This window comes from Pollicipes pollicipes, unplaced genomic scaffold (assembly GCF_011947565.3).
Source record: "Pollicipes pollicipes isolate AB1234 unplaced genomic scaffold, Ppol_2.1 Scaffold_3087;HRSCAF=3621_pilon_pilon_pilon, whole genome shotgun sequence".
NCBI lineage: Eukaryota > Metazoa > Arthropoda > Thecostraca > Pollicipedomorpha > Pollicipedidae > Pollicipes > Pollicipes pollicipes.
This window is the reverse complement of record NW_023596225.1, coordinates 16,308,629-16,332,961: the sequence shown is the minus strand read 5'-3', so window position 1 is coordinate 16,332,961 and position 24,333 is coordinate 16,308,629. Positions and strand designations below refer to the sequence as shown.

The 24,333-nt window shown below is 64.4% G+C and overlaps 1 protein-coding gene across 1 annotated transcript in view; it reads right to left on the bottom strand.

The window, feature by feature from the left end:
* The window catches only part of LOC119089799 (unconventional myosin-XVIIIa), a gene marked incomplete at its 3' end in the record, with an annotated part of 69,256 nt that overhangs the window by 8,107 nt on the left and 36,816 nt on the right, over nucleotides 1–24,333 (bottom strand). Inside the window, exons 4-14 of the mRNA XM_037212616.1 lie at nucleotides 19,434–19,656; nucleotides 18,380–18,522; nucleotides 17,683–17,844; nucleotides 15,280–15,433; nucleotides 14,357–14,615; nucleotides 13,811–14,003; nucleotides 13,197–13,428; nucleotides 11,883–12,045; nucleotides 9,910–10,099; nucleotides 9,332–9,502; nucleotides 8,667–8,879 (exon numbers count right to left, since the gene is read on the bottom strand). Of these exons, the coding sequence (XP_037068511.1) occupies nucleotides 8,667–8,879; nucleotides 9,332–9,502; nucleotides 9,910–10,099; nucleotides 11,883–12,045; nucleotides 13,197–13,428; nucleotides 13,811–14,003; nucleotides 14,357–14,615; nucleotides 15,280–15,433; nucleotides 17,683–17,844; nucleotides 18,380–18,522; nucleotides 19,434–19,656 (2,103 nt within the window). The remainder of the gene's footprint in view (nucleotides 1–8,666; nucleotides 8,880–9,331; nucleotides 9,503–9,909; nucleotides 10,100–11,882; nucleotides 12,046–13,196; nucleotides 13,429–13,810; nucleotides 14,004–14,356; nucleotides 14,616–15,279; nucleotides 15,434–17,682; nucleotides 17,845–18,379; nucleotides 18,523–19,433; nucleotides 19,657–24,333) is intronic.

Below are 24,333 nucleotides of genomic sequence, written 5' to 3'. Positions count from 1 at the left end.
CACGTAGAGAGCGCCGACGCAGTCGTCTTGCAGACAGCGCGCTGACCGCCCGCACAACCGACGCGGCTGTAATCTCCGGTTCGTCATGCCCGGATAAATGCCGACCCACGCGGATCTAGCTTTGCCCGAATCCAGGCGATGACAGTGAATATCTAAGCCTGCCAGTTAAATCGATGTAAAAAAGAAGTGATTTAAGCAGCCCCCAGATGAACAAGTAAGCCGTTATTTTAGCATGATAAATGGGCCGATAACAGACCTTGACATTCTGACGGCTAAATCGCGGCATTTGAACCCGGCTGATGGAAGATGGCACGCCGCAGGCTTACCTCCGCGACTGAGCCGAGCCGATCAGTATTCAGGACACATCAACGAACCGGAACGATCATCATTACGTTGGAGCGCGTGGGCGTCCGCGAGCGGGGCTTCGACTCGCCGTCGCGACCGCGGCCGCCGCCCCGCCTCAATCGGCACCACCGCAGGGTCAGGCCGGGTCAGCCCGGGTTACGGCAACAAAGGCCGCGCGCGGCGGGGTCAGTCTCGGCCGGCGAGCGGGCCCGAGAGCAGCCCTGATAGCCAGCTCTCCTCGCCGGCCGCCAGGCTGCGGACCAGCCGGCGCCGACTCACCGGAGCGGCAGCACCGGCCCGTGGGACGCGAGGACAAAGCCGCGAAACGCCGGGCCGGCAGTCAGCCGTGCCCCGGCATCATTAGACACTCCGGAGCGGGGCGGAGGAGCCGCGGGACGGCCGACGGCACGCAGCGCTCCAATCACTCCACCCGGCGCCGCCGACAAAAACTGGCAATCCTCGCACAAAGCGCCGACTCGAAGCGTGAACGCATAAAGCCGGCATCGCGTCGGCGGGTGTCGGGTAACGGGCGCCGAAGCACGCGGCTCGGCGGCCGGCACGCCTCTCGCGGCCGGCGGCCGGCGCGTGCTGGACGCGCCGGCCGGGTGGTCCACACCGCCGCCGCCGCCGCCGCCGCCGACGGAGATGACACACTTGACAGGGGAGGCGCGTCACGGGCCACCGGCGCCGCAGATCTGGGACGGCGTCCGGCGCCGCCGTCCCATCTCCCGAGGGTCGTCACCCGCCGGGCGGCACCGGACGGAGCGGTGGCGACAGAAGACCGTACGGCGTCACATCCCCGCGGTAGCAAACGTGTAAGCGGTCCACACGGGAATTTGCTCACATGTCTAGCCGGCTGGAATCGCTCACCGATAGTCTATTTACAAATGTCGTAGACGTCCGAGCGTGCTCGCGTTTCGACTCCAAACAAGGTGGGCGATGAATTCCAGCCAACCCACCACGTCTGTGGGCAAGCCGTTCGATACCGCCCATTGCTTATCACCAACACCATCGCGTGAATCGCAGCGAAGCTCTGCCGCTTCCTGAGCAGAAGACAAGCGCTCGTTTTGATCGGGGCAAAGGCGGCGCAGCGCGGACACAATGCACCCGCCGCTGGCCCTCAGTTTAGTTCATGACTTTCCAGACCACTCACGACGCTTGCAAGACAAAAGGATGGCTGCTTTCTAGCTATTACGGAACAAAGGCCACTACAGTTTACCCAACGCCAGCATGGAAACCCATTGTGATAATGACGGACTCTTCAAACAGGTCTGGTTTAAACGCTTGTGCACAAGACGCTAAAATGTACTGATGCTGTACACAAAGGAAGGCATGCTGACCCGAGATACTACCTTCACAACCTTCGCCCGATCGAGACACCACCGATCAAAACACCACCTTCTAGCAAAGAACATGCCGCACGTAAAATTTGATGTGTCCAAGATAACGCGCCAGTATAGCACGAACCGCGTCCAAATGAATGCGAACTATTCACTGAAACAATGGGGGAGCCACTAACCGCTGATATTTATATTTGCTGCAGCCAGCTCACTCCTGCGCTGCACGTAATTTTGCGAAATCAAGGCTACACTTCCAGATTTCAACGGCCTGCAACAGCATCCCACATGAGGTAGCTTGAAAAACGCACTATTGACAATCACTCCAGCTTAAGCATCGAGTCCCTGTAATCCCGGATCGAGGCCAGCCGACGGTCCGTTCCCACCGGCGCCGACTGACCCTTCCCACCGGCCGGCGCCAGGGTTCGGTTCCGGCGCCGTTCGGCTGGCTCCGACCCCCGCGCGCTGCGATCGGCCGGCCGGCGCAGAAGGGAGCGAGCAAATACCGGCCCGCGCCGGACAATGGCGAACCGTCCAGCCGTGGCGCCGTCAACAGTCCTGCCCGCGTCGCATGGCCGCCGTCGGCGACACGAGAACGGGCGACGGCAGCCGAGTACACGAGAGCCCGCGGCACAGAAGGCGCGAGTCGGACTGGAATGACGTCGTCTACGTCGGACCGGGCCTGGTCGCAGGCGACCTTCTGAACCCCGCACCAAGACGGTCCCCACCGCCTGTCAGCGGTGGCCCATTACGGCTGCGCGCTCCCATGTCCTTTAACCCGGATTTGGTCGCGGTTGTCCCTCGGCTCGGGCCGGACACCGGCGCGTCCCGCCGTCTCGCGCTCAGTCGCCAGCGACATCCCGGCGCCGGTCGCTCAGCATGCACTGCGTGGCGGTACGGCCCGCCGAGGCAGTCGCCAGCGACATCCCGGTGCCGGTCGCTCAACATGCACCGCGTGGCGGCACGGCCCGCGGAGGCAGCCGCCAGCGACGAGAAAACGCCCCCAGGAGCGGAATGTCCCACGGGGCGAGATCTGACGAGTCACGCTGGACGGCGTGAAGCAACAGGATAGTTGCGACGCCCGCCAATTGCCAACGACGCCGCGGCGCTGCACAACCGCAAACAGATGAGAAACCGCGAGAAAGGGCCGAGAAATCGCCTTCACGACGCCATTAGCCGGATCGCGCCCGTCATGTCGTCAGTCCCGGCGCGGCCACGAGCCGCCCAGCCCGTGCGCACGACGGTGCGCCGAGACATGGGAGAGTCGAGACCGGATCGCGCGCCGCCGTCACGCCCGGCGCGGCGAGCGTGACGACGGCCGGCCGGCCGGGATGAAGATCTCGCCGGCGCCATGAGCGCCTGTCACTGCCGAGCCATCTGGCCACTGACGCGGCGTGAACAGAGCCGCTGACGAGCGTCACGCGCGGAAAAAGGAGAGTTACGAGCGCTGAACCGACACCAGGCGGCACGTTCCTCATCTCGCCATACACCAAATCAGCAGATGGAATGCGGCGCCGTGTCGACGCCGCCTTCTGAGACTGAGACCCCACGCCACGACACCAACGATCTCCATCAGCCACATCCATCCATCGACAGCGCCGCGGCCGACGCTGCGGCGTCTCCGTTTACCTGCAGCTCGGTGCGGAACACATCCTCGGTCTGCACCTGGCGGTCGACGCGCTCCACGCGTGGCGGCGGCGGCGGCGGCGGCGGCCGGTACGAGGCGAGCATGTGGCGGGCGCGCGCGCACCGCGCCGCGCCCGCCGCCTCCTCCTCCTCGTCGGTGGGCTCGGAGCGCTCGTCGGCGGCGCCGCGGCGCGTCGACAGCCAGCCGCCGTCCTCGCCGCTCAGCGACAGCGACAGCGCCAGGGCGCGGCGCGGCGGCCGCGGCGAGCCGGCCAGCACGCCGCTGTCCCCGCTGTCGCTGCCGCCCTCGGTCGCCGCCTCGTCGTACTCGCTGAGCAGGTGAAGCCGGTCGACGCTGAACGCCCGCCGGCGCTGGCTGCGCAGGATGGCGCTCACCATCTGCGGGCTCTTGAGTAAGCAGTCGGTGGTGGCCATGGCGAACTGGCGGCGCGTCTCGCCGCAGCGAGAGCGCAGCACCCGACGGCGACTGCTGCCGGCGCGACTGTCCGGCCGCGACTGAGTCGCCGCCGCCGCCCGCCGCCGCCGCACGAGGCGCCGCCCGCCGCGCTCGCCCGCTCCCCCGCGCCGTAACGGGCGCGCGCTGCGCCGTCCGACCCCGGCTCCGGCCTGAGAGGCACGGCCGAGCGCGGACGGGTCACCGGTCTGGGGGCGGCCCCGGACCGGGTCCGCAGCGGCTCCGGCTCCGGCCGATATCGGCCTGATCAGTCGGGTGACGCGCACCCGTGTCCGGCGGCCGCTCCGCCCGGGTATCGCACTGTGCACTGATAACGGAACGATCTCACTCCGGTGCCACCGTGCTCCGGTGGTCTGCTGAGAACCAGCTCGGAAAAACTGCCCAGGCGATACAGGCGTATCGCAGCTAAGTAATGCGTTTGAGTGCCGCACGCGATAGTCATAAGCGTGGCGCCTGCTGGAGCTACCGGACAATTCTTCCCGAGTTCATAACCGGTGAGATAACCCAAACGGTAGATCACATAAACAACCGTCCAAAGAGCAATCAGAAAGATTCATCGCCAATTCGGATCACACAGAACAAGGTCCTTCAAGGGGTCACCCGCCATGAAATCGGCCCCCAAACGCCGCCGTCACTCAGGAGACGTACATTTATTCGGGCCAAACGAGAGGTCGAGGCTGACCGACGTGCAGCCATTATTTCCACTACAAGCCAGGTGCAGTGATGGGGAGAATCGGACAAGCCAGGCGGAACACCGGCGGCGCGGAGGCACCGTTGTCCGCCTGAATTATCCGCCAGCCGGCACGTCCACTCACACGGAGACGCACGGGTCGGCGGGCGCCGCCGCCACGCTGCCCATTCTCCGTCTCCGGTCTCCGCCCCACACACCGGTCTCCAGAGGGCCTCCGCACCAATCCCGCCAGCTCTAGCGGTCTCTACAGCACTCCAACCATCTCCGGTGATCTCCACACCACTGCCGCCATCATCAGCGGGTCTCCATACTATCTTCATCATCATACTATCCACACTATCTCCTCCCCATACCATACAGCCATCTTCAGCAGGGCTCTGCACTACACCAGTCATCTTCAGCGGTCTCTGCACTATTCCAGCGGTCTCCTCACCACTCCCGCCACCTCCCAGGTGACTCGGCGCATGCCATCCGGTCACGTTCGACCGTCTCATCCCTGCCTCGGGGAACTCTGAGGGCCTTTGTACCTTCATACACCACTCCAATCAGCGCCGCCGCCACAAGCTGTCCGCGCCACAACTAACACCGTTGGACATCCATTTCCACGTTAAGTGTGCACAGAAACGACATGGGCTTTGCGGACGACCGGCGGCAGACGACAGACGGCAGACGGCAGACGGCAGACGGCAGACGGTGACCTCGACCCGCGGTGGCGGCAAGGCGTCGCTCTCCGCACGGCCGCCGAAGTCCCGTGCGGCGGGGCCAGCCGGCTTTATCGACCGGAAACAGCCCTATCCGATCGCGTGGCGTTCGAACTTGGACGGCTTTATGACGCGCAAAGGGTGGAGGCCGTGGGAACACTGGCCTCGTCGGGCTCACTTCCCAGGCACGACCCTCCCTGTTCAGACGGAGGCCACCGATACGACCTGACCCCGCCGCATCGGACAGTCTGATAAACAGTTCACGGGTGTCACTAGACTAGCGCGCAACATCACCGTGTCACGCTCACCAGCGTCCACAGTCTGTCCTCCGCTCGCGGTGCATACAGACCTCACCCGACGGCGCGTCACGCGGCGGCGCGCTCGCCGCTTGTAAAAGAGCGTGAGATGACGGCATCGGTCGCGCTCCACCGGCTCCGTCGCGGGCCGTCGGCTCGGCAGCGCGCGCGCGGCCGGCTCCGACCACCGTCCAACGATGCACGCACACCACCGGGAGGTCCACTCTGGGCGCCTATCGTCAGACAGCCGGCCGGTGCAGGCAGGCCAGAGCGACGCGCTGCCGGGCCGTCTCAGACAAACACTGCAGACAGCGTCGTTCCGCGAGGAACGGCCATTCGATCGCGGTCCGAGTGTGCTCTGGTGCCGATGACTTCTAGGGACTGTCGCGGCAGTGGCCGCAGATGACATCGATCCTCGCCGAGTCATCAGGATTCGGCGGGAAACATCAGCGCGCGGAACCGAAACATCCGTGCGCGACACAACGCGACACATCGGTGCCGCCCGTGAACGAGCCGAAGCTGCGGCGGAGCGCATCCGTCGTCCCCATCCGGCAGCGCTGCTACGCCACCGGGGCGAAATAGCTGCCCTCTCGTCCGACCTGCGCCCTGTCCAGACACCGCCAGCGTCACCTCCGACCGCCGGCGCCACCCCGGCGTCGGCCGGACGGACCGGCGCCGCACACACGGCGACCGCAGGCCGGGGGGAAGCCGAGCCGACCGGCGGCGCGTCGGACGGCGGCTCTGACGCACCGGACGGCGCGGCGCTGGCCCCAACGCCGGCCGTGCGCTGGTGCCACCACTCGAGGCTCCGGGATGAATAGGTCGTAAACGGCGGCGGCCGTGACGCGGCCAGACGCGCGCCACTTCCGCCGCTGCTCGTCCACGCGTGAAACGGCAGCCTCGCGAAGGCTTCACACGCGCTTCTCCCGCGCCGCATGATTTATGGCGCGCCATTATGACGGCCTGCATCTTCCGTCGAACGCACTCCTCCACGCCCGGCGTCAGGCCGCTAGCCTACCGTGGTCGGCCCTACGCCAGCTACACAGAGTCCGCCACTGGCCGCTGCTCGGTAACAAGGGTCGCCGGGAGCCCGAGTCCGTCGCGGCGGCACGATCGCATCGCCCTGCACCGGAAGACCAGCCGCCGACCCGCAGCAGGACGTCGTGCCGCAGAGGGAGCCCGCGCCGACCGTGACCGAGTGCGGCGGCGGCCGCCGACGCGAGGCCCCGACACAGGCCAAACGGCGCGTCTTCTCGCAGGGGCGGGAGGAAATGGATGACCTGCGATGGCTACATCTCCGCGCCGCAGCGGCCGCTCACTGAGCACGATGGTCTCAGGCGAGGGCGGCGCCGGCCGGCCCACCGGGCGCAACCGACCGGCTCCGGGAGCATCCATCAGTATCAGACCACACGGCGCGCGGGCATCCATCCACTGCTGGCGCCAGCAGCGGCGACTGATCGGCAGCGAGCACCGCCCGCGGCCCCCGATCGGCGCCCGGTACACGGCCATTACGTCCCAGTAATAACACGCAGGCCGCCGGCAGACGGATGGCCCCGCGAGCCACGGAGTTCTCGTACCTGCGGGCAATAGTCTCATAGCCAGCTGATGGACCCATTTTGAAGGCTTGAGACAATAACACGGCCATTAGATACGGGCTGACGTTGGACTGCGGCTGCAGCATAAGTGTGTGATGATTAACCTTTGCCCTGGAAACCAAGCAATGTTTTAAAAAGCCCAGTTGAACTGACGTACTCAGCTGCTGTGATGGCCAAGCCACGCTATTCACTACTGAGATTCAGTCTGCAATCTTCGAGCCGATTGAGCACAAGATTCCACTGCCAGTGCTCTTAGTTAGTTATTGAGTTTCAAAGGCGCGCCAACTGGTGCCCGTGCTCTAACCAGTGCAGGACGCAATAAGCGCCGGTCCCCGCTCTTTGCAGCACCCTGCACTGCCTGCACCGCCCTCGCAGAAGCCTGTGGTCTGCAGCTGTCAGCAGCTCGAGCCGTTCTCATCCGCACGGCCGCACCAGACCCGCCGCCGTCTGCCCGGCCTTATCCCGGCCATGACAGCCACTCTCGGCGGCGGCGGCGGCGGCGGCGGCGGCGGCGGCGGCGGGCGACAGCTTTATCACGCCGTAATGGGCCGCCGATGCCGCACTAACGGGGCGCGCCGCCCGGTCCTGCGACAGCGGCAGCCCGGGCCGCCCGCTCGGCCGCCATCTGTCCGTCGGCGCCAGCTGACTCTGTGACGTCACGTCAGACCGGCCGCACAAGACGGGACATGGACACCGACCGCGACGCGCGTGCCGGCCGCAGAGACGGTCGGCTCGTGTGGAGAAACGGCCGCAGATCACGCCGGCCGTGACGCGCGCGCGTGACGAGCCGGCGTCACTTTCCCGACGAGTGTGTGACTGAGCACAGTGAAGCCACGCTGGTGAGATGCCAACTGCATCACGCTTGTCTAAACGCCGCCTGTCACGATACAGGGAGAACAGCGTCCTCCTCCACCAACTCCCGGCGGCGACCGTGATGCCCGCGCACGACGGCTTTACGATGACAGCGATGGCAATGAGCTGACACTGAGTCACCGCATCAAGCCCCCCTTCGGCCAGAACCGACACGGCTTAAGCCCCAGCAGGCGGCGCAGCCTCTTGTTCGGATCACTATCGCCTCTCACGGCGCCCAGCGCGGCACCCGTCAACGCGAGGGGGCGCGATGTAGCCGACCAATACCAGGGCCTAGCGAGGGAGCCGCCTGGACGCTCCATCGGTGTCACACGGGGGAAGGCCGGGGGTCTAACGGGGTGCTGTGACGGGACTGGTCACGACGTTATGGAACGCATTGGCCAGCGCCGCGGGACCCGCTCTTCGCGCCGACAGCGAGAGCCAGCACCTGGACTGCTGCAGCGTTACAGTGGCTCGCTCGCGTGGGGGCCAGCCAACGAAATGTTCCTGCTGACTGGGCAGTGAACACCACGATCGGCCACGCGCAATGGCCTAACCAAAACCCAATGCGCAGGGGGGGGGGGGAGGGGGCACTCCTTAGCAGTCACTGACCTGACTCAGGCTGGCCTGGCCTGCCACCATGACTGACCTGAGGCTGACCTGACCTGCCACCATGACTGACCTGAGGCTGACCTGACCTGCCAGTTACTGACCTGACCTGAGGCTGACCTGACGTACCACCGCGACTGACCTGACTGAGGCCGAGCCGGTAGGCGGTGGTGTCCACGTCCAGCTGCAGCATCAGCTGGTCGGCGGCGGCGCGCTCGTCGCCGGCCTCGTCCTGCTCGCCGGCCGCGTCCGGCGCCAGCAGCGCGAACCGCCGTCCGAACTCGGCGAACGGCATGTGCTCCGGGTAGCCCTGCTTGTGCAGCCGCAGCGCGTCCAGCAGCTGGGCGCCGCGCAGCTGCAAACGCAACAGAGGTCAAGGGACAGTCCCGTCGAGAGGGGGGGGGGAGGGGGAGCGGTCACAGGACGGCAGGGGTGAGCGGTGAGAGTTGGGGGGAGGGGGGGGGGGGGGCGGCGATCAGAGCAGCTGGTGACAGCACAGGCCGCGTTGGGTTGTCCCTGTGCCCTAGTCCGTGGGATGGTGTCAAGAAACGTCAGAAGAGTCGCTGCACAACGCTCGCCCTTAAGATCCTATACCGACGTGTCGCTTTTTGCCGGACAGTAATTACACCGCTCGCGCGGCTGTCACGCACCAAGCAAGGCCGCACGCTGCTGAGCAAGCAGCCTTGCATCAGGTCACGACCTCGCTCAGACGTCTGTACGTGGACGTACCGGAGCGGCCTGACGTGGACGCCAGGCCGCCCGGTGCGACCACCGCGCTCGCCGGCGCGCCCGTCACGCCACGCTCACCTGCGACCGCAGCAGCGGCACGTTGATGACGACCTCCTCGGGGCTGCCGGGCTTGGCGGGCTTGGCGGGCGCGGTGGCCGGCCGGAGGGCGCACAGGCCGGCGTCGTGTTGCGGCAGCAGGCAGTGGACGAAGCGCGGCCGCGTGCGCCGCAGCTGCTCCACAATGCCGTCCTGTTGGCGGGGACACGGTCAGCGGACCGTGGCGCGACGGCGACGAGCGGGCGCCATCAGCAGCCCCGGGCGAGGTGATGGGGAAGTGTTACACACGGCATCTCAAACGGCAAGGCCCATTAACGGCATACGTCAGCCGGGTGACTATGCTTAAATCTTCATCTAAATTCACCTGTACCAGCATTACCAGTTCCCCACAACACAACAGTCACTTACGGCACCGCCTAAACTGACGAACATCTCATAACTAGCCGAGTAATAAACCTAGATCAGTGACACCCAAGCCCGTTGTCACATATGGCCGTGAACCAGTACGCGCCCGTACAGTGAAGACAGAATCCGAGCCCTCGCCACTCGGCGCCCTCTGCCGGGCCGGCGCGGTGGCGCCCTCTGCACGCCGCACTGACCAGCTGGAACTTGACGAGCAGGGCGCGGCTGTTGCGCTTGATGCCGGCGGGGCCGGTGGTGAAGGTGCGCCGGATGCTGGAGGCGCGCCGCAGCGAGAGCGAGCCGTCGATGCCGACCACCGAGCCGCCGCCGACCGACGGGCCGACGCCGGCGCCGCGGGCCGACACGAACAGGCGGCTCACCGTCTCCCTGGCGGCCGGGGAGGGGGCCCAGTCAGTCACGGGGACACGCGGAAGGGGGGGGGGGGGACAGGCATGAACAGGCAGCTCACTGTCTCCCTGGCGGCCGGGGAGGGGGACCAGTCAGTCACGGAGACACGCGGAAGGGGGGGAGACGGACACGAACAGGCGGCTCACCGTCTCCGTGGACAGAGACCCATTAGAGCGGCAGGGTCGGGGGGGGGGGGGGAGGGGGGGGAGGACGTATTAACACCAGCAGCCTGCAACGGCCGGCTTTTTTGTCTTCTGCTGTCCCAGATTGCATAGTTACCGTGTCCACGCCACCCGAAGAAACACAATGCGCTATTCCCCGCCACAAGCAGAGGGGATACTTAGCACTTCCTGCCCCACCGATATTTTTCTCCTAAACAAAGGACCGTGAATCTATCGTTGGTCCCTCTCCAGTACTTCAATGCCGTGAGCTACTATCCAACGCGGGTGCACGAAAACAATGGCCAGCCGGTTTCACGCTTTCCTCTTCGCCCAAAGGCGGAACTGTACGATAGCATTGCAGGTATGCTTGCCTTAAATGGATTGCCACTGAAAATCACACGTGGGGGCCAAGAAATTAATCTCGTGACACGTATGCCACCCGTGAGATCGGTGCCAGTGGCTACACTCCCCCTCCCCATCCTCCGATGCCTCCACATGGCGACAGGCGTCCAGTGTCGACCAGTCCAAACCGGACAATCACAGGGCTTGACGTCCGATTGAAGGGTCTGTGTGATAGTTGTTGACGCGCCGAACACAACGGTGTTATTTTTTCTTCAGGGTCACTTTTTCCTAAGAAGATAAACCGCATGAATATTTACGTATGACCGACCACGTACTCATTCGCCCCTCAAATCTGGGTCGCTTTGGCATCCAGCCCCAGTCGCAGAATGTTCTGTAGGACATACCGAACAACAGTTATCCTCAGCTTTAGTCTTAGTACCTACACTTGAATGTAGTCCTTGTTTTAATCTTCCTTGAAAAGTCTGATTGCATGATGAAACGAAGGCGAACACAGCTACACCATGTGCCACGGGGCAATCTCAACATGCTGCACCAGCCACTCAGCGGGAAAGACCAGATTCGTTCTTTACCGTCGTACTTTTCCGGTCAAACCGTGAGGAACGCCTTGACCTCCACTACGGATAGACATGCTTGACAAATGCTGAGGCATACGTAGGTTTTTTAAAATTTCAAACGCAGTTAGACTAGCTCCCTTTATCGGAGCGTGTTTGCCGTCGCAATTTTCTGCCTGCTCTAGCACGTGAGAGCATCTACTGGCGGCACTTTGCATATCGCTGCGTCATAGACAGCGCTACCAATGTAGCCACATCCCGATCCTTCTTCTACCCGCTACCCACGTGATGCCACACCTCCCACCAGTAGCGTGGTCAGCGGGGAAAGGGGCGGGGGGGGGGGGGGGGGAAAAGAGTAGGGAAGGGCCCTTGGGGCCATGCCTCTCCCCCTGAAGGTTGTCGGGCCATGAAGGTCACACTTCCAAAAGCATAAAAACGGGTCTCGATGCTTTAAAATGGGACCCTGAGCCCTAAAGCCCGATCAAATCCAAAACCTGATTGTTATAATGACTCGGTGGGACCCATTTGATTGAAAGGGTCTCCTATCATGGATTCGCGCCGCTCCTGGGAGAAATCTTGCCCACGCCACTGCTCCCACGACCGGGCCCGCCTGAAGCTAGGACAGACTGAGCACCTAAACGTGCCCACGGTCCTTCACCAGCGCCGCCGTCCAACCCCACCACTCACTTGTTGGACTCCTGGAGCAGCGTGGCCGCGTTGCGTCCGGCAGGCGGCTCCCTGGCGGCCCTGACCCAGCCGCTGACATCGTAGGTCACCGGGTTAGTGCCCTGGAAGTGCTGCAGGGTGACGTGGCCGGCCGCCGGGCCCTTAACCAGCACCTGCTGGTCGGCTGGAACGACGGAGCGCGATGTCACGACTCGGAAGCGCCGACAGGAGACGTTCATGGGCGACTGGGGATTGCTTAGTGTCGACACGTGACACCGCACGGCGCCACCCGTCCGCAAAGAGCACACACAACACGACGGAACCCACTTGTGCATATGGTGTGACATCATTTCTGGTGGCCGTAACAGCCTCAGGAGCGCGAAAATGATGCCACGGTCTCGACCCACATCATCAGGCATGTATCGGGCAGGCATTGCATATTTCAACGCCTGGAGCGCCACTAGCGCGGGTGCAGATCGCTCCACTCGATACAAGAGACATCCGGCGCCGTCCTCCCGGCACCTCTGCATCCCAACGCTGTCTTCCGCCGGCGCCCCGCCCGGCGAACGTCCCGTGCGGAGGAGCGGGCCGAGGTCGCCGCGGCCACCCCACCCGCCCTGCAGAGGCCCCGGCCAGTCGTCCGTCTCGGCTCACTCGCCCGAGGCCGCCGCGGCCACCCTACCCGCCCTGCAGCGGCACCGGCCAGTCGTCCGTCTCGGCTCACCCGGCCGAGACCGCCGCAGCCACCCCACCCGTCCTGCAGCGGCCCCGGCCAGTCGTCCGTCTCGGCTCCCCCGGCCGAGGCCGCCGCAGCCACCCCACCCGTCCTGCAGCGGCCCCGGCCAGTCGTCCGTCTCAGATCACCCGGCCGAGACCGCCGCGGCCACCCCACCCGCCCTGCAGCGGCCCCGGCCAGTCGTCCGTCTCGGATCACCCGGCCGAGGCCACCGCGGGCCTCCCCACCCGTCCTGCAGCGGCCCCGGCCAGTCGTCCGTCTCGGCTCCCCCGGCCGAGGCCGCCGCAGCCACCCCACCCGTCCTGCAGCGGCCCCGGCCAGTCGTCCGTCTCGGATCACCCGGCCGAGGCCACCGCGGCCTCCCCACCCGTCCTGCAGCGGCACCGGCCAGTCGTCCGTCTCGGCTCCCCCGGCCGAGGCCGCCGCAGCCACCCCACCCGTCCTGCAGCGGCCCCGGCCAGTCGTTCCGTCTCAGGTCACCCGGCCGAGGCCACCGCGGCCTCCCCACCCGTCCTGCAGCGGCACCGGCCAGTCGTCCGTCTCGGCTCCCCCGGCCGTCTCCCGGCACCCCGCACCCGACACGCTCCCAGCGCACATACCTCGCGAGTCGTACATGGCGAGCGTTTTCTCGAGGAAGGCGGCGTCGGAGGGCGCCGGCTGCAGCGCCTCCTCGTCCAGCAGCCAGAGCAGGCCGCTGCGCTCGGCGCCGCGCAGCTCCGTCTGCGAGCTGCGCACCAGCCGCGCCGCCGGCGCGCGGTCCAGCGTCGCCACCAGCGGCGCCGGCGCCGACACGTCGCCCTCCAGCTCCGACATGTTCAACGCGATGTTCTCCTGCCGGCCGACGGCAGCGGGCGTCGGGCGATGGGGCGGACCGATGGGATGTGCGAGGGTCTCAGGCAGACGGCGTGCGGTCAAGATAAGAAATTGACTTGAGAACACGCTCGCCAGAAACCAAGGAATAGAGGAACGCGTTCTTGTTAAGCATGCAAGTGCAACGGCATCCGCACCTTCGACAACTTTAACGCACAACATTTGAACGACTAATCGGAGTTATAACGGAGGGGCACGGCAACACAACACTCTTGGTGTGACATCTCAAACTAACAAAAGCACGCCTGGTAAAACTCGAGCAAGACATCTCAGACTAACAGAAGCACGTCTGGTAAAACCCGAGCCAATGGCGTCGTAAGACGTCGCCACCAGCACCACCCACCTGGGCGTATCTGTCCCGCTCGTTGATGAAGGTCTGCTCGTGGAACAGCAGCTGCAGCCGCTCCTGCGCGTAGTTATAGCAGAACTCGTCGAAAGTGGCGCCGCCCTGGCGGCCGCACGAGCTCGGGTTCTGGAAGCCGGGCGTGTCCACCACCACGATGGAGTTGATCGTGTGGGCAGGACTGGAAATGGACCTGAAAGACGAGCAACACAGTAAATCACCCACATGACGCTTCCAAAAACTTGGTCCAAATCCAATGCAACGTTTCTGTCCAAGCCACTCGCAGCCGAACCAAACTTCAGCGAGACGAGCGAGGGCCAACGAAGCATAGGAGTACAAACGCCATGACCAGCACCTTGCGGCCAAAGACGCCGGGCCAGCGACAAGAAAATGAAGTCAAAAGATTTCACAACCGCGATCCCACCCGCGATGAAAGCCGCCAATGACAAGTGCAGTGCACGAGCGCCGCCACACACCCGTTTTTACCCGGGCAGGCCGTGACACGGATCCACAAAACCTCGCGCCGCGACCTCCCCTCCCCCTCACCTATTGATCAGCGACACCAGCACGGACACCAGGTCGCCGTAGAGGCCGGCCACGAACGCCTCGAGCGCCTCGCGCCCCTCGACCGTGCGCTCGGCGTCCTGGGCGCGCGGCGGCGTGCGGTAGGCCGAGCGCGCCAGCGTGGCCGCGCCCGACGACTGCGAGGCAAAGATGGCGCGCGCCAGCTCCTCCAAGCGCACGCCGAGCAGCGCGGCGGCGCGCCGCGCCGCGCCCGGCTCGGCGAACTGGTACTTGTCGGACGGCCCTGGCGACATCGCCGGCGCAGGTGAGACCGAGGCGGGGTGTGGAGTGCGCGGGAGACCAGGTGGGCGCGTTGATACAGGCGGCTTGCTGGGCCACGGGACGTCATTATACAACGACGTCGCTTGGATTAATCGTGACTTGTCAGAAGCGACCTAGCAAAACCAGTATATGGGAGATAATACTGATTCACTGTCTCTTCTGACCGTCAAACTGTTTTACCAAACTATTTATAATAAAATATGGTGGTCTGCCGTACGCAAAACAAACCACAACGGCGTTTTGCTAGCAGTACTGGGGCCATTCTGGTCACTGTCGAAACGGTCATCACTGCACCCCACCCACAAAAAGCCTTTGACTCTGCAATGATGAAAGCTCTTCACCACCGTGATCGGCTTACACCAAGTTCCTAACGGCCCGCTGTCCAACTAACGGCCCTCTGTCCTAAAGACGCTGATCACATGACACCCATTGCATCAGTTCACAGAATACCACTGGCAATCCAGCGCTCGCCTGCCCCACCAGTCAAAGCTTCACCCAGCGCTCGCCTGCCCACCAGCCAGCACTTTACCCAGCGCTCGCCTGCCCCACCAGTCAAAGCTTCACCCCAGCGTCCATCGTCGGCCCGCCAGCCAGCGCTTGACCCCGGCCCGCCACAGCGCGGCAGAGCGCACCTTTGCTGACGCCGGCGGCGCCCAGGTGGAAGATGGCGGCCAGCACAGCCCAGAGGGCGTCGGCCTCCGCCGGCTGGACGGCCAGCGTGCCGGCCGCCTGCAGCAGGCGGGACCAGGCCACCGTGGCGCGCTGCTTGTCCTCCGGCTGCCGGCACGGGCGGCGCGGCGCGGCGGTCAGCGGGGGCCGGTGGCGACGCCGGTGCCCGACGGCGGCCAGGGGTAGCAAGGGCGTGGTGACGGTGATGAGACAAGCACGTGATGTCAAAACGCGCGACTGAGCGAGAATTCGAGGTGGTGGCTCAATGTAGGTCTGTTAGCATACGGCGTAGCACAATGTGAGCCCTCAGATGGAGTAAAAAAGCATAAAAAGCACCTTCATTCACAACGAGATAGATCATATGGTACGCTTCATTGCACGGGACGGCCCTGCACGACTGCAGCGTTGGAGTGGTTTAAACCCCACACTAACAACACAAACAGACATAACAAAGGGGCATTTATGCAATGCGTTTCCGCATCATCGGAAAATGAACATTGCAAACCCATTCCACAAGTTGTACACACATTCCAAATCGGACTACCAGCAGTTGGGTACCGTTCGAGGAGCTCGTCAACAGATCCTCCCACTGCGCCGCGTAACAGTCGCGTACCACCGACAGCTAAAGCAAAGCCGCCACTCCCCAGCGGCCTTTCAACACACATCTGGACGAGCCAGTCGGCTGCCTTTGAACTCCCAACCCACCAGCATCGCCTTACAAATCCGCTGCGCCGTCCGCGGTCAACCACGCGACACGACAGCACGGCGGCGGCTACCGCTCCCCTGGCTCGCTAATTAAACGATCACGTCGCGGCGGCCCGTCTGCGCGCCGCCGCGCCGGCCTGCTAAGTCGCCCGATCCGACCCGAAGCGGCGGCTTACCGCGACTCAGCGCCGCGCCCGCACGGCGCGCCGCCCTCCCGAAGCGCCGCCGCGCCGACCGGCGCCTCTCGCCGCACGCGCGCACCGGCGCGACGCCCCGCTGACGCGGTCGCCGCTTCCGGCGGCGCGCGTCGGCCGGGGCGGGGCGCGGCCGGGGCGCGGCCGGCGTGCCGTCGGCAGGCCGCGACGGCGCGCCGACGCCAAACGCGGCGCTGCCGGCGACGAGCGCCGCCCGATAAACCGTAAAGTAAGCCACTCGAGGTATGCGCCCATGACTACGTCGCGACCTTATCTGGAGCTCAAGCCGACTTTCTCTCCAGGTTTAGGGCCTTCCATGCCGGTCGGCGGCGGGATCGCGGCGGCGCGTCTCGTACCACCACACATCTGACGTCTGCAATCTCCGTGATGACGCCCTCAGCCGCGACTCGGCCGTCGACCGCGCCTTATCGCGCACCGGTTCCCGCTCAGCGATCGTTTACGGCTATCGCCTCAAAACACACGGACCGGCTCGGACCGCCACACAATGAGCATACCACAGCGAGGCCCGTGGCGGGGGGACACGGCCCTGCGCGCGACCTTGGCCACGGCTAACATGGGACTGATTCGCGTGTGCCGCCGCCGGTCGGGCGGACACCTCCGGACTGCCGAGCGGCCGGCCGCGGTCCGGTCATCAGCCCCCGGCGACGCTCTGTGTATTTCCAGCGCAGCCGCGCCGCGCCGGGCCGGGCCGGGCGCACCTGTGCCGACTCCGACGGCAGCGTCAACATCCGGCCGGCGCCGCGGCGGGGCGAGGCGCGGCCGACGACCGAGGCAGGTGTCTGCTGGGCCGCTCGGAGCCGTGATCCACTCCGCGGGCACCGGCAGAGTACGGAGACTCAACGGCGGCTTCCCGGCTCCCCTCTCGCGGCGCGACATCACGCGCGGGTACCGACAGACAAAGCCGGGAAGGGCGGCGAGCTGTTCCGCCATGTCGCTTGGAGGATATCCCAGGCATTCCACCGCGGGTGATCACTGGACCAGAACACACTCTGACAAGCGTGAAAGTGGTGCGGGCCCGAGATCGAAGCTCAATCACCTTTAAAACATCCTGAGCGGCCTGGCATGGCTTTCAGTAATATTACTGTTACCACATCGCATTCACACACCCGACATCGATCGGACACGGTTTAGCTTTTTGTTCAGCGGATGCGGAAAAGACTCATCCTTTCCAGTCCGGCCAGACAGCAGGCGATGTTTCACCTACACCTCTGGAGAAGTGACACGGATATCACCATGAAAATGAGATACCTCTGAAAGAATGTTATCCCTCTATGCGCAACTGTGACCCGGGCTGGCGAGGGATGGGGGGGGGGGGGAGGGGAGCTGGCCCGATGTGAAACAGTGTACTATCTGCAGAGGTGCCCCGACGCTATTTCTCCGACCGTGACCTGCCCCCTGGGCGCGTGTCACCGCTCACAACACAACCGGACGCCGCACCTTCTGCAGGGGCGTCATGAAGCCATTGGTGTCGGCGCCGTCGTCCAGCTGGAGCCGCTGCCGCAGCGCCGGGTCGGCGCCGGCCAGCAGTTGGTAGAACACGTGGAAGTTGGGCTCGCCCTCTGGCCGGCGCACCACGCGGCCTCGCTCCAGCATCAGCACCTGACGAGCACCGACGTACGGGGTCAGGTCACAGGGTCACATAGCGTTATATAGGGCTACAGCGACATTTAAGGCCAAAGGGGCATATAGTGACAGGGTCACGTAGGTCATGTGGCTATATAGGGTCACAGGGTCATACAGGATCACAGGGTCAAATGGGGTCACCTGGGCCATAAAGGATCACAGGGTCATACAGTCTCAGCGCCATAGAGTTCCAGGAATATTTAGCATCACAGGAGCACATAGGTCCAAGGGTCAATACTGGGTCATAGCAGGCGGACCAGGTACGCGGTCACGAGTCGGGCCAAGTCGCTGCCACGGCGCAGCCTGAACACCGTCGGGGGGACACCGGGTCACCCTAGGCCACAAGGCGGGTTCACTCAGCCGCGCTCGCATCGGTGCGCAACGGCCAGCGCCCGCAACGGACCTAGCGTCATGTACGGCACGTGTCGTCCGCAGCCGCCGGCGACAGCTGGGTCGTTGAGGTCTGTGCTATCCGGCGTTAACCGGCATACACACACACACACACACACACCTGAACGGAGCCCGACGCCACCTGACCGGACTGGTCAAAGTCCAGGCTGAAGACGGACGTGAAGCGGGTGGCGTTGGTGTTCATCACCGTCCTGCAGTTGCCGAACGCCTCCAGCAGCGTCCAGGCGGCGTGCAGCTTCTCCACTGTCGGCGGCAGAAGCACCGTGACAGAGCCGTGCCGAGCTAGCGACACCATCACGCTCACACTTCAGAAGCACCGTGACAGAGCCGTGCCGAGCTAGCGACTCCATCACGCTCACAATGAAAGCCGGGGTCGTGGGTCCTTAGCTGCTGGGTCATAAATTCAGTACTTGCGCGGCTCGTATGGTCCCGGTTGACCAACAACTCAGACTTAGCGGGAACCTGAAGCGACCGATGCCCAAATATATGTGCACCCGAATTGGCGACTTCCCAATGGCATATCCAAAGCACGCTGCGCCAGAAGAGGCGAACAAATGGCTGATCCTCTTGGCATGGCAGACTAACGTCCGTGGCCAGTCGGCCCAGACCAGCAGCCTCCCCACGGAGCCGGTAATAGGCCAGCCACGCCGCCATCGTCAACCGCGCGGACTGCGAGGACCAGGTGAGACACCTCGCCGGTCGTACATCACGGGCCGGCGCCGCCGGGGCCGCGCTGCCCGGCACACAGGCCTGTCTGCCAGGCGGCTGCCGTCACGGACCGGGCGCGGCTCCGTCCTCACACGAAGAGGTGCGCCAGACGTCCGGCACGAGGCGCGCGACGTCGAGAGGTAGACGTTCGGCCGGCAACGCTCGTCACTCGCCCGGACCGGACACTTTGCATCCCTCACGTGTACTGACACGGCCACCCTCCCATCCTCCCGATTTCACCACCCGCAAATGCGTGCTGGCAAATACTGACGTCGAACGACTTACAGGGCTGAAGACAAACGGCACATACAGAACTGCAAACAAATATCCTCCTCCCACCCACACGTACACACGGGGAGCGCAGGGCACAGAGGCGTGCCTCCCCCCTAGAGTCGTCTCTCGGCGCCGCCCCCTCCCCCGCCCAGAGCCGGCCCTCAGCGCCGTACCGGTGAGCGGCCGTTGCGCCGGCGCGGCGGCGGCCGTGGCGGCTGTGACCAGGTAGTGGAGCAGGTGGCGGGCGTTGGTGGTCTTGCCGCTGCCGCTGCGGCCCAGCAGCACCAGGCTCTGGTCCTGGCGCTGGCCCAGCAGCGCCCGGTATGCCGTCTGCGCCGTGCAGTAGATGTGAGGCGGCATGTCCTCTGGCTTGCAGCCGCGGAACATCTGGATCACCTGCGGAGAGGCGCCGGCTCCAGTTAGCTCCGCCGAACACAGAGCAAGTCAGATACGTTACGACGAACGAGTCGCAAGCATGACAATCGGCTGACGATACGTGATGATAATGATGGTGATGATGATGATGATGATGATGATGATGATGATGATGGTGATGGTGATGGTGATGGTGATGGCGGTGGCGGTGGCGGTGGCAGTGATGATGGTGATGGCGGTGCTGATGCAGGTGATGATGGCGATGAGACGAGAGATAGCACACGGGGACCTGCACAGTCCGCCGCCATCAGGGCGTCGGGTCGCCTCTGGGATCGCCTGGCCCGCCTGCCGCCCCGCCAGCAGCTCCCGCTCGGCAGAGGCACACCTGGATCACGCAGAGCTGGAGATCCAGGTCAGTCAGGGCCGACGCCAGATCAGCGACATCTGGACCACCTGTCTCGTTTGCCCCACCTCGAGACGACACGAGATACGAGCACGGGACCACCCATGGCGCGTGCGGGCGGCCTCCAGTTCGATGATTTTACGGCACACCTAACTGCCGTGGTCATTAACGCCCTATCTGCTACACCGGTCGCAGTGGCGGAAACTGATACGCAACTCGTGGCCGGCTGCCAAACGAGCGACCTTCCAGTGACGAGGCCGACACTCCAGTGCTGATCTCGAGTCCACTGAACGAACGGAGTGGATCTACTGAAGGGGAATACGGTCACGAGAAAGCACGGCGTGTCCTACGAACGTCTGATCGACCGTATAACAGCCGACCGTATAACAGCCGTCACCAGTCGGTCGGGAGCCGACAGCGGTATCTCATCCGTCTACGCGACGTCGGCGCTACACCACCGACGCCACGGCGAGACCTCCCGGCGGGGCTCGGCCGACGCCGACTCGGGCCGGAGCCCGCCGGGGGCGCTCCAGCGCCATCTGACGCCGTCAGCACACGCCCGGAACAAGCCCGTCAACAGGCCGCCTCTTCACGCAGTCCGGCGACGACGGTCGTAAATAACCGGCGCGTCATATTAGCAGTCGCGGCGGCGACACGGCATCTGTCAACACACACACACACCGCACTGGAGCGGGGCGCGCGCCGCCGGCCGGACGGGCGCGTAAACAGGCGCCACCAGGCGGCGGCCGGCAGCACGAGCCGCGTCGGGTGGCGAGGATCGGACGAGCGGCGGCAGCGAGCCGGTGACAATTAGCGGGCTGTGGCAGCAGCCACCGACAGTGCCAACAGAGGCAGCGACCGTCCGACCAAACGACTGAGCATTAAGCCGCAAAGGCAGCCGACAACAGCACCAACAGAGGAGCAAAACGCTGGCGGGTCGCTGGCTACGAAATAAGTCAGAGATGAGAGGCGAAACGGCGGTGAGAGCCTTCGCCCACCCAACGGATTGGTCGGCAGATCCACGCTAACCCCGCCGCGACCTGACGCACGGACTAGCGAATTAACTAACCCGCACACCACGCAACAATGACGCACCATCCGCACCGGCGACGCTGATAGCCACCGGCCGCACAGAGCCAATCTAGCTGGCCTCTAGCGTCGCGGCAATCGCGGCGCACAGCGCCCGTGCGATTATCTGCGGGGCACCTGCGTCTGCGGCTGACCGATGCGGCCGTCTTTCGGCGTCCACGGCCAGCGGCTGCCGTCCGGACCGCAGCCGGCCAGCAGGCCGCCGGCGCGCGCGGCTCCCGCTGCACGCTCCCTGCCACCGTGATCAACGCGCCACCGTAAGAACCGCTCCGAAATGGCGCGCAAAAACACGCGCAGCACGATTTCACCGACAGCGGTGGCGCTGCTCTCAGAGCAGCTGAGGGCGAATCAACACCGACACCAAATCAGAAAACACGCCGCAAAACCGCACAAGTCGCGAGGATTTTGCGCCGGCCTCGCGGCACCAAGAACCGCAGCAGACGCTGCTCCTCAGCCATTGGTCGGCCTCTGGATCGATTGAGGGCTGAAGCTATCCCACGCGCGGGCGGGGACCGGCGCGATAAACGTCGTGTCCTCCACCTCCGTCCGCCAAATTTGTACACGGTGGCCATCGAAATATCTGGGGCGTCAGATTTTAAACGCATAGGCAGGCGTGATTTAAGACGGGCACAAAAGACTGGTGTAGATGTTATCCAGCCTGGCACCGCTGGAGGATTTAAGGTTTAATGTTCGAGCCAGGTGTCCAGATCTGCGATACATCTTCGTGCAAAGCAGGCAGAGGGTTCCTGAAGCTCTTTGGGCGTGCCATAACGGCAGTGTGTACGCAACACGGGGACCGTACTGTCGCGGCTATTGGTCTGATCACACTGGCTACGCTGGCATAGATTCCAAGGCCAAATCCAGACAGCACAGCACGAAATTCGAACATGCCAAGAGTAAAATGGAACGCATTCGTTCTGATCACTTCTACCCAGGATGCATGTGGCCAAACATAAGTCAAGTGGCCACATCTCCACACAAACGACCTTAAACGTCTCGATTATTCCACGACCGGTAAAAGTTGTGAAGTAGGTCCCGCTTATCTGCCCGCATCGGCCTTACCATGCATAAGCTCACGAATTCAAAACGAAGCCTGACCATGGGACGACGCTATCAGATACAGCGAAATGGTATTTGAACGGAATCTGTTTGGATTCTGGGCATGACTCAGAAGTCAAGATATATCGCCACATCACCATCGATTCATGCTCCCGAGTCAAAACGAGCGTCCTGTGTTGGCTGGCTTTGCAGAAAGTGAGCACACAAGGCCGTCATTCAAACCCGCTGCGCATGCTAAGCAGCGGCGACATTGTCAACATCCCCGTTAGCTGCGCACTGAAACCGAATACCGCGTAACGCGTGACCGGCCAGGGCGCGCCCAGAGAAACGAGCAAACGTAACAACGAAACAAACCTGTAGCATTTACTGGCTTGTCGCAGACGGGCCTTACATCACGTTAACGCCAGCCGGCGGCCTGCGACAACACGGACCACCTGCTGACTGTTCGACAACACATCATCAGCCACCAGGCGCGACAGTACACCGTCCGCGCATTTGGCCCGATCGCCGAACACCTCCGCGTCAACCAGCGCTCGCCTCGCGCTCAAATTGCCGCAGAAGCGCGCCACCCGGATCGAAAATGCATGCGACGTAGAGCGCAAAAACGCTTCCCGGCGGCGCTCCGGCCAGCGGACAAACAGCGAGCGCTCATGCGCGACCTTCGCGCTGCAGGATCGGCTTCGCGATAGGCCGGGTGCGCATCAGCTACGGCTATCGGCCACTGATGCCGCCCCCACAGCGTCGCTCACAAATGGCCACGGGCCGCCGCCGTCGCCGGTCAGCCGGGCGTCGCTCGCGACGGCCCCCGCCTCCGGCACGCGCGGCCGCGGACGTCCGTGCAGTGGGTGGCGGGGATTTGTCGCCGTGCCGTTGGTGCTGTGATTCGCTCACCACGCAGCCTGTAGGTGCACCAGTGGCGCCGACGCACGCTGCAGAGCCATGAGACCTCTCTTCTCATACCCAAACCACTGTCTTACCGTAAGCCACACATACAGCAGACCCCGTCAACGTCCCGCGCATTATCCACAGGTCTAGGCACAAACGCCGACGAATGCACGTCATCGCTGGCAAACAACTAAACCTAACTGCGCCACAGTGCGCAGGTCAAAGTCGTGTCGCCACACAAAACCATTCAGGAGATCTTTCTCGTCCCTCCGCTGTCCACGCCACCTGAGTCAAAGCCCCCGCCGGGTCCGGCCGCCTTCGGCATGCGCCCGGCCCACGGTCGGCGTCCGCAGCCGTCGGCCCGCCGCACACGAGAACGACGGCGTATCAGCCGCATCGACACGCGAGGTCGGCGTCTGTCGCCCGCCCGCTCATTATTCCCGGAATGCGTCGGCGACGGCTGCGATGGCCAGATACCGCGCCGCGCAGCCGGCCGCCGCCACCAGCAACATCCGGAGAGGGCGCCGTGCCGGGACGCGCCCCGAGTCACGCCCAGGCGGCGCGCCGCCGCGGGCCGGCGCCCGGTCAGCGGCACCTCGGCAGCCGGCCACCGCCACCAGCACCATCCGGAGCGGGCGCTGCGGCGGGACGCGCCCCGAGTCACGCCCCGGCAGCGCGCCGCCGCGAGCCGGCGCCCGGTCAGCGGCACCTCGGCGCTCGCTCGCACCTCAACACCGCCGTCACGGGCGGCGTGCGGTCCGGCGAACGCCGTGACCGCCCTATTAGCTGGCCCATAAACACCGAGGTAATCCCGCCGCCGCGCGTCCAGCGCCCCGGCCGGGTAAAACAAACAGGCCCGGCGCGCGGCGGGCGGCTCGGGTCGGCCGCACGGGTCCCCGACGGGTCAATTAACGGGGAGCCGGGGACCACCCAGCGGACAGGGTCGGGCGCTGCCGGACTCTCCGGCCCGTTCCGCTGCGGTTCAGTCCAGCCCGGTTCGGTTCAGTTAGATCCGATTGTAGGCCAGCAGCGGCTGTCGTCCGGATCTGCCGTACCAACCCGAAAGAGCGGAAGGGAATGGGCAAACACACCGAAAAAGATTAGGCATGAGCGTCAGGAATGCATCTCGTCTATGGGAAATACGTAGTGACCTGCTTCCCAGTGTGACTGCTCTAAGCGCATTCGCTTTTTTCCGACGTCTGCAGCTTCTGTAAAATTCGACGGTGCCAAAATTCTCACGTCCTCGTGAGTTTCAATGCTGT